The sequence below is a fragment of the Colobus angolensis genome, unplaced genomic scaffold, assembly GCF_000951035.1.
Source record: "Colobus angolensis palliatus isolate OR3802 unplaced genomic scaffold, Cang.pa_1.0 Scaffold247, whole genome shotgun sequence".
In the NCBI taxonomy this organism is placed as follows: domain Eukaryota; kingdom Metazoa; phylum Chordata; class Mammalia; order Primates; family Cercopithecidae; genus Colobus; species Colobus angolensis.
Window position 1 is genome coordinate 2,292,039 of NW_012115677.1, and position 10,026 is coordinate 2,302,064.

Here is a 10,026-nt window from a genome sequence, read left to right on the forward strand (position 1 = left end):
CCCCCGCCCTTTTTTTTTTTTGAGATAGTCTCGCTCTGTTGCCTAGGCTGAAGTGCAGTGGTGATCTCCGCATACCGCAACCTCTGCCTCCCATGTTCAAGCGATTCTCCTGCCTCTCAGCCTCCTGAGTAGCTGGGACTACAGGTGCCCACAACTCAGCTAATTTTTATATTTTCAGTAGAGACGGGGTTTCACCATGTTGGCCAGGCTGGTCTCCAACTCCTGACCTCAAGTGATCTGGCCGCTTTGGCACCTCAAAGTGCTAAGGTTATAGACATGAGCCACCATGTCCGGCCTAGTCAATTTTTTTTTTTTTTTTAAGATGAAGTTTCACTCTTGTTGCCTAGGCTGGAGTTCAATGGCACAACCTCAACTCACCGCAATCTCTGCCTCCGGGGTTCAAGCGATTCTTCTGTGTCAGCCTCCCGAACAGCTGGGATTACAGGCATGCACCACCACACCCAGCTAATTTTGTATTTTTAGTAGATACAGGGTTTCTTCATGTTGATCAGGCTGGTCTCGAACTCCCGACCTCAGGTGATCCACCCACCTTGGCCTCCCAAAGTGCTGGGATTACAGGTGTGAGCCACCGCACCTGGCCATTGACTTTATTTTAATGTAAAAAAACACATAACATAAAACTTACCATGTTAACTATTTTTAAGTTTATAGTTCAGTAATATTAAGAATATATTCACCTTGTTGTGAAATCTGTCATTTTAATGGGTTGTTTTTCAGTCAACTCCTTTGTAACCTATTTACCTATATCGCTATGTACAGCAGGAGTTTTAACTTCCCATGATGTGGACACACAAAGTAACAAGGTTTATACCAACTACATAATGGTGCTAGTTGAGTGTTTAGTTCATATACCTTAAAATAATAAAGTTTAGTTTTATGGTAGTGTTTTCTCTAATTCTTTTCACAAATTAGAGTTTTGAGGGACTATATGAAGTCAACAAGCTAAATCAACCACTGTGCAGGTTAGTGAAAATTAAAGAGATTGTTTTCAAAAATTTTCTAGGGGGATCCAGACTTTAAGGTTAACTTCATTAATCGCAGAAACACAGGGCCAGTCCCTTTGCCGATCTGTTGGAGGAATTAAGAGGAAGAATGAGTCATACTGACTGGCACCATATGACACAAAGAGAACCTGCTTTATCAGGTAAGAAGGGTGAGATGATAGGGATAGGATGCATTTAAAGAACAAAAGGTTAGGCCGGGCGCGGTGGCTCAAGCCTGTAATCCCAGCACTTTGGGAGGCCGTGACGGGCGGATCACGAGGTCAGGAGATCGAGACCATCCTGGCTAACACGGTGAAACCCCGTCTCTACTAAAAAATACAAAAAACTAGCCGGGCGACGAGGCAGGCGCCTGTTAGTCCCAGCTACTCGGGAGAGGCTGAGGCAGGAGAATGGCGTAAACCCGGGAGGCGGAGCTTGCAGTGAGCTGAGAACCGGCCACTGCTCTCCAGCCTTGGCGGCAGAGCAAGACTCCGTCTCAGGAAAAAAAAAAAAGAACAAAAGGTTTGCTTTTTTAAATCTTTTCAAAATTAAATTTTGTTTTATGTGAGAAGTCAATGTTAGTAGAGATAGGATTTTATTTTTTAATATAGTTTAAGAGAAACTGAGGCAGTTGAATAATACAGAATCAGGAATTTTAGAGCCAAGTGGCTTTAGAAATCAGATAATCTAGTCATTATGATACATTTTTATTTGGCACACATATGTATGACAACTTTTGGCCATATCTCCTTAAAAATTTATGCTTTTTACTACTGTTAATTCACATATTAAATATTACTGTTAATGTTTTATTTTTTAGACAAAAAAGATTATAAATATTCACTTTTAATACTTTTTTTTTTTTTTTTTTGAGATGGAGTCTCACTCTGTTGCCCAGACTGGAGTGTAGAGGCATGATCTTAGCGCACTACAACCTCTGTCTCCTAGGTCCAAGGGATCGGCCCACCTCAGCCTCCCGCCTCCTGAGTAAGCTGGGATTATAGGCACGTACCACCATGCCTGGCTTTTTGTGTGTGTGTGTGAGACAGAGTCTTGATCTGTTGCCCAGGCTGGAGTGCACTGGCACGATCTTGGCTCACTGCAACCTCCACCTCCCGGACTCAAGCAATTCTCCTGCCTCAGCCTCCCGAGTAGCTGGGACTATAGGCACGTGCCACCATGCCCAGCTAATTTTTTGTACTTTTAGTAGAGATGGGGTTTCACCATGTTGGCCAGTTGGTCGAACTCTTGACCTCAAGTGATCTGCCTGCCTCGGCCTCCCAAAATGCTGAGATTACAGGCATGAGCCACTGTGCCTAGCTGCATTTTTAATACTTTATATCCCAGTAGATCACTTGTGCACCCGTGAAGGTCCCTGACTTAATTTCACACTCTTGCTTGAGGTTACTCAGTAGGAAACTGACAAGCTGATATTATGGCCCAAGTCTCTCAAATTGGTTCTGGTTTTCCACATTTTTTCTTCCCTGTTCATGTTGTAGAAAGGGCCAATTTGCTGCCTTTACTTTGCAGAGAAAGTCACTGTGTGTCTCACATATGGTTGACACCTATTAAATGTTGGTTAAATGACTATGTAGTAATACCAAGAACATAATTTTCCTCCCAAATAACTAAGCTTTCAAGTATTTCATGGCTCTTGGGATTGAAGACTCCCAGGTTCATGCCATTCTCCTGCCTCAGCCTCCTGAGTAGCTGGGACTACAGGCACCCGCCACCACGCCCAGCTAATTTTTTGTGTTTTTAGTAGAGACGAGGTTTCACCGTGTTAGCCAGGATGGTCTCAATCTCCTGACCTTGTGATCCGCCTGCCTCTGCCTCCCAAAGTGCTGGGATTACAGGCGTGAGCGACTGCACCTGGTCTGATGACCATATTTTTTACGCCAAATTTTAAACCATTCTGGAGGTTTCAAAGCAAGATAGTGAAATTTATCAGTCCATATGAACTTGAGCCTGTACCAACACATGGTTGCTAGTTCATACCTAATAGTGTAATATGGCCCTTTTCTCTGAAGAAAATGCCTTTTCCAAATCTCCCTTACTACAATAAATGTTATCATAGTAACACCACTTCATACCTACATAGAGTTTTAGAGTTTACAAAGCTCGTTCACAAATATTCCGTTTGGTTTTTACAACAACCCAGTGTGGTGACTGGGCAGTACTATTATCTCCACTTAATAGATGGAACAAGGTTGAACAAGCATGAAGTAGTAGAACTGGGACTAGTAGAGCACTAAACTTCCCACAAGATATGTTGTCTCTTCCATATATATGAGGACAGCATATTCCTTTTGTAGAAATTTTATTTATTCCATGATTGTAATAGTCGCTTTCTTAAATTCCCTTTAGAACAAAGTAAAATATAAGTAAAAAAAAAAAGAAATCCCTACAAAAAAAGAGAATGTTTTTTCCTTTTGGATAATTTTACCACTACCTTCCCAAAATAAGTCATTCTTTTATCTTCTAGGTAAACTGTACTAAAACATCTATTCTGTAACATTAAAAAAAATATGTGAGGATGGACATGGTGGTTCATGCCTATTATCCCGGGATTCTGAGAGGCCAAGCTAAGAGGATTACTTGAGGCCAGGAGTTTGGGACCAGCCTGAGCAACATATTGAGATTCCATTTCTACCAAAAAACAAAAAAATTAGCTGTGCACAGTGGCACACATTTGTAGTCCTGGCTATTTGGGAGGCTGAGAGGCAGGAGGATCTTTTGAGCCCAGCAGTTGGAGGCTGGAGGCTGTAGTGAGCTATGATTGCATCATTGCAATCCAGCCTGGGTGAGAGTGAGACCCCATCTCAAAAAAAAAAAAAAAAAAAAGTGAACCTCTAAGACGAGGACAACATAAAACCTCAATTCTGCAAGCAGATCACATTAAATGCTAGTCACACAATGTATCAGTAAGTTTCATCATATTTTTTCCCTACAACTAACCATAATATCACAGGACTAATAATCTGTGATATACCACAGTTAAAACGTAATTCTTCTTGATTTCTTACTTATAAAGAACATAATTGCTGGTCAGCAATTGATCCATAGATCCAGTGATTTCAGAAAGAAATGATGGGTCTTGCCATTTTGAAAAGAAAATATTTTTTTTTTTTGAGATGGAGTCTCGCTCTCTTGTGCAGGCTGGAATGCAGGGGCTATCTCAGCTCACTGCAACCTCTGCCTCCTGGGTTCAAGTGATTTTCCTGCCTCAGCCTCCCAAGTAGTTGAGATTACAGGTGCATGCCACCACGTCTGGTTAATTTATTGTACTTTTTAGTAGAGACAGGGTTTTACCATGTTGGCCAGGCTGGTCTCGAACTCCTGACCTCAGGTGATCTGCCCGCCTTGGCCTCCCAAAGTGCTGGGATTACAGGTGTGAGTCAACGTGCCTGGCCAAAAATGATTATTAAAGAAAAAGATTGTTTTCCTTTTTTGATCCATAATGTCATTAGTCCTATTGATTTCAGTTTCCTGTCTTAACATTGTGACTGTAATTTCTTGTGTATCATTAGGTTTCAAGAAAAAGGATCTGGCCGGGCGCAGTGGCTCACACCTGTAATCCCAGCACTTTTGGAGGCTGAGATAGGCAGATCATCTGAGGTCAGGAGTTTTAGATCAGTCTAACCAACATGGAGAAACCCCATCTCTACAAAAAGACAAAATTGCCAGGCGTGGTGGCGCATGCCTGTAATCCAAGTGACTCAGGAGGCTGAGGCAGGAGAATCACGTGAACACGGGAGGCGGAAGTTGTGGGGAGCCAAGATTGTGCCATTGCACTCCAGCCTGGGCAACAAGAGTGAAATTCCGTCTCAAAGAAAAAAGAAAAAGAAAAAAAGAAAGAAAGAGAAAGGATCTGGGCATTCTCAGTACCTTTTCTGATCTTTATCTTCAGGAAAGCCATCTCTGTATCGTTCAGCAAATAAATACTGGGCTGAGTATCTATCTGATGAACTGCACTCTGCATAGGTTGCATTCTGAGAGAGAATTTGGGCAGTTTATCTTTTCTGGGATTTGGTTTTCTTATCTCTAAAATTAGAAGGCGTGTTGGTTCTAGACCATCATCCCAAGGGTCCATTTTAGCTTTAGCGTGCATCAGTGTAAAACCTGTTAACAAATATTTGTTGAGACAAGGAATTCTGGTGTATAGCCAACACTGTGGGAATATTTGTGGATACCTAAACAGTGCTTTATCCTCTGGGCAAAACAGTTCCAACAGCTACTAAATACTAAGAAGGTCTACGGCTAAAATCAGGTAGCACCTTGTGATGTAATTCAAACCACTAGAATATGTGGCATGCAAGACTACATCAGGCCACTTGAGGTATTTATTAGGTAACAATTTATTTATTTATTTATTTATTTTTGAGTCTCACTCTGTCGCCCAGGCTGGAGTGTAGTGGCGCAATCTCGGCTCACTGCAACTTCTGCCTCCAGGGTTCAAGCGATTCTCCTGCCTCAGCCTCCTGTGTAGCTGGGATTACAGGCGCCGGCCACCATGCTTGGCTAATTTTTGTATTTTTAGTAGAGACGGGGTTTCACTATGTTGGCTACGCTGGTCTCGAACTCCTGAGCTCAGGCAATCTACCTGCCTCGGCCTCCCAAATTGTTGGGATTACAAGCGTGAGCCACCGCGCCTGGCCTAGGAAACGATTTTTCCGCGCTAAATGGTTGCCTAGTAACCTGAAGAGTGAAAGCAGAGTACCTAAATATCATACTGTATACGTTAGAAACAGGGGAGAAAGGAAAAAAGATGTTCAAGTTTACAGCAAAATGAGAAACAAAGTAGGAAAATAAGTGAAAACTTCTTCCGCAACTGAGACTCAACCTCTACATTTTACCTAGGTAAAATCTTACCTAGGGTAAAATTGCCCACATGGCTCAAGTGTTTGGATGCACTGTCCAGGCCAAGAGGAAAGATTTTCAGCCAGTCTCCAAAACATCTCAGGGACGGGTAAGGAAAACAGGCGTAAAGTGTCTCTATTGATCAAATCAACCCCAGAGAAACTTTCCTAGGGCCGGAGAGCATCTCAACCGCGGAGGTTCATTTGCGGCCTCCTTCTCCACTTCAGGCCTGCAAAACGGCCGACTGCATTCGCACTGGCTAGGGAATTCGCAGGGCTAATGGCCCGTGCAGACTTCTCCGCGTTAGCCCCGCCTCCTGAGGCGCTTCCGCCGTCGGGCTCCTGGACACGCCTCCTTTAATTGGCTAACGTCACACTGGGAGTGGGCGGGGACAATGTGTCAGACTGTGCGGTCACTTCCGGCCCGGGAGCGCGCGGGTTGATTCGTCCTTCCTCAGCCGCGGGTGCTCGTAGCTCGGAAATGGCGGGTAAGTTCCCAGGAAAAGTTTACCAAGGGGAGGAGGCGGCCAGATCTGGGATAGAACGCTGAGACTGTGGTGACAATGCCCGCCTGGAACTTTCGGGCTGTATCCTGGGTTCCAGAAGGCCTACTTGGGACCGGAAGCGCGGAACTCTCAGCCCAGCAGCTCCCTTGGCCGCGGTCCGCGCCCCCGCCCCCAACTGCTTGGGGTTCTGCGCCTTCTGCGAGCAACCCGGCCCCTGCCGAGAGCCGAAGAGGCCGGGGGAAAGCGTCACGATTTGGGCTTGTAAAATGCCACATGCCTTGGGGCCTGTTTCTCTTCCCATTCCTTTTGTCCACTGCTGCTTGCTTCAGATCTTATACATCTGGTCCTGTTCCCGCCAGCTGATTTTAATGCTCAGATCCTCCTCTTCCAGGTCTCCGTCTACCTTCCACTATAGTCAACTTCTGAGCTAGCGCATTGCTGACTTGCCCTGCTCTAGCGCTCCCACTTGGATCTCGACTGACTTCATAATCGTCTCCTTAATCTCTCACACTTTAGTATTCCGAGGATCGTATTTAGATGCTCTTTGAGAAAGACTTTGTTCCTGAACTCCTCCTTCTCTTTTAGGGTTGGACTACTATAATACAATTCTCTTGAGTACATTCTAGCGTCCCTTCAACTTACAACATTTACTAATGTATAATTGCTATTACTTTGTACGTGTATTAAGGCTGTTTTGGTGTGATTATTTTTTTCGATTACTTATCTTTTGAAGTTATGGAGAGTTTCTTTTTCCTGAGACAGGGTCTCTCTCTCTGTCGCTCAGGCTGGAGTGTAACGATCATAGTTCCCGGCAGCCTCCAACTCCTCCTACGCTCAAGCTATCCTCTTGCCTCAGTCTCCTGAGTAGCTAGGACTACAGGCATGCACCACAACGTTCGGCTAAAAAAAACCACTTTTTAAAAACCTTTTAGAGACAGGATCTGGCTGTATTGCCTCAGGCTGGTCTGAAACTCTTGGCCTCAAGCCATCCTCTCGCCTCTGCTTCCCACAGTGTTAGAATTACAGGATTGAGCCACCTCGCTGGCTTCTGTTGCTTTTGTCATCTCTTTTCAGGGCATTCCTCGTAGTCTCCATTTTTATGGATATGTGGAATAGACAAGCTGTTGTGTGAGCTCTAGAGATGTTCAAAGAACGACTTTTCTACCAGATGGAAATTGTAGGATCTTGAAGTACAACAGAAGAGGGAGGACAAACGCTAAGAATTACATCTAAATTCGAATTTAGGGCCCATCATTTAGTAGCTGGATGCCCTTCAACTCAACCTCTTTCTAAGCCTGAACTTCTGAATATAAAGTGGAGTTGATATAATACCTACTTACAGAATTGTGCGGATTAAGCTAATACATGATTTCGCAGGTTAAATTTTGTTGCTTACATTCCTCGAAGTAAATTCTGTAATCTCAGTTCTGTAGATTAGGGTCAGAGGGGTTAAGTAATGTGCTCTAGTTCACTGAGCTCACTAGCTCAGTAAGTGTGTGAAATAGAATCCAGGAATTCTGACTCCAAACTATTAATCTATACTGCTTCAAGTCTCCCATTTTCTGTGTATGTGTTTTAACCCCTTTTTCAAGTTCATAGCACATCTAGCACATCATTGTACCCATTTTTCCTTTTTGCTTATGGCTTTTTTCTGCCTGAAATTTTACTAATTTTCTTTTTTTGGAGACTCTGAGTCTTGCTCTGTCACCAGAGTGGAGTACAGTGGTGCAATCTCCGCAACCTTTGCTTTCCAGATTCAAGCAATTCTTCTGCCTCAGCCTCTGGAGTAGCTGGGACTACAGGCTCCCGCCACCACGTCCAGCTAATTTTTGTATTTTTAGTGGAGATGGGGTTTCACCATGTTGGCCAGAATGGTCTCGATCTCCACCATGCCCAGCTAATTTTTGTATTTTTAGTGGAGATGGGGTTTCACCATGTTGGCAAGGATGATCTCCATCTCGACCTCGTGATCCCCCTGCCTCGGCCTCCCAAAGTGCTGAAATTACAGGCGTGAGCCACCGCGCCCGGCCCATTTTTACTAATCTTTATATTCATTTTGTCAGGAGATTTGTTGTCTTGAAAGTTTCTTTTGATAGTGATATCTTCCAGTGTTATTTATTATATATATTATTGAATAACCACTTTGTAGTAAAACTACTTTATTGTGCCAGTAGCTCACAGTTCATGACTTTAGGCACGCATGATTTTTAAATATTTAATACAGTGGAAAGATGTTTTCTTTGTGCCCCTGTTCCTCTTCCTTCTTTCTTACCTAGGATAACTGTGGTTACCAGATATTTGTGTATTCTTCTTGAGACATTCCATGCATATCAGAGGACATTCTCATTTTGCTTTTTACATCTTATAATGAAAAAGACGACTTAGGTATTAATTTTAGCAGATTATTTGTATTAGTAAATGTTGAGAAATGTTAGTAATCTATCATGTTAATTTTCAGGTTTATTCATTTATATTAAGTATGCCTAGTTTATAAGCTTGTATCTCAAAAGTGATTTCTTTTTCTGTTTTGTAATGAGGCACTTTTTTTTTTTTTTTTTTTGAGATGGAATCTTGCTCTGTCGCCCAGGCTAGAGGGCAGTGGCGTGATACCAGCTCATTGCAGCCTCTGCCTCCCGGGTTCAAGAGATTCTCATGCCTCAGCCTCCCAAGTAGCTGGGATTACAGGTGCCTGCCGCCGTGCCTGGCTAATTTTTGTATTTTTGGTAGAGATGGGTTTCACCATCTTGGCCAGGCTGACCGTGAACTCCTGACCTTGTGATCCACCCGCCTCGGCCTCCCAAGGTGCTGGGATTACAGGTGTGAGCCACCGTGCCCGGCTGGCATTCTTAATACATTTATTTAAGAGTATGTGGAGAATGACTTGTGCTTTTATGATCTGTCAGCATGTTTCAAATCATACCCCATTCCACTTCTAATAACCCTATTATAAGTTGGACGATTTAAATCACTTCCAATTAAACCTTTTAAAAACCTTTTCTCTTAGGATTTGGTGCTATGGAGAAATTTTTGGTAGAATATAAGAGTGCAGTGGAGAAGAAACTGGCAGAGTACAAATGTAACACCAACACAGCAATTGAACTAAAATTAGGTATGTATGCCATTTCTAAGTAATACTTTGTACATACTGTGTGTGTATATATAATCTTTCATTTTAAATTTGAAGTAAAATTTTATGTAAGAGCAGTTATTTATGCAAATGTATTGTTTTCTGCATTTATTGAACATACTCAGATTTTATTCAGTCTTGATTTATGTCATGGAAGGTGTAGACGTTTGAAAGGTGAGAGAATTTTATATAAAAAGGAAAGATGGTGGGGCAAAAAGTAATAAATATGTATAGTTTCAGCTTCTTAAAAATATTTTTAACGTTTTTGCCTGTAAGAATAATAAACAATAGCAAATATTGGTGAGGATGTGGAAAAAAACACTTGTATATTGCTGGTGGGAATGTAAAGTGATATAACTACTTGGGAAAACAGTTTGGCTCTTTTCTTTGTCTTTTTTATTTTCTTTCCTTCCTTCTCTTCTTTCCTTTCCTCCCCTCCCCCCCCTTTTTTCTTTCTCTCTTTCTTTTTTAAAGAGACAGGGTCTCACTCTATCACCCAGGCTGTAGTGCCATGGCATGGTCATAGCTCA

At 42.7% G+C, this 10,026-nt stretch overlaps 1 protein-coding gene across 1 annotated transcript in view; it reads left to right on the top strand.

Annotated features, from left to right (window-relative positions):
• The first annotated feature begins 6,274 nt into the window (after positions 1-6,274).
• HAT1 (histone acetyltransferase 1) overlaps positions 6,275-10,026 on the top strand; it is a 78,427-nt gene continuing 74,675 nt past the window's right edge. The window contains exons 1-2 of the mRNA XM_011945945.1: positions 6,275-6,351; positions 9,374-9,478. Coding sequence (XP_011801335.1) covers positions 6,345-6,351; positions 9,374-9,478 — 112 coding nt within the window. The 5' untranslated portion in view covers positions 6,275-6,344. The remainder of the gene's footprint in view (positions 6,352-9,373; positions 9,479-10,026) is intronic.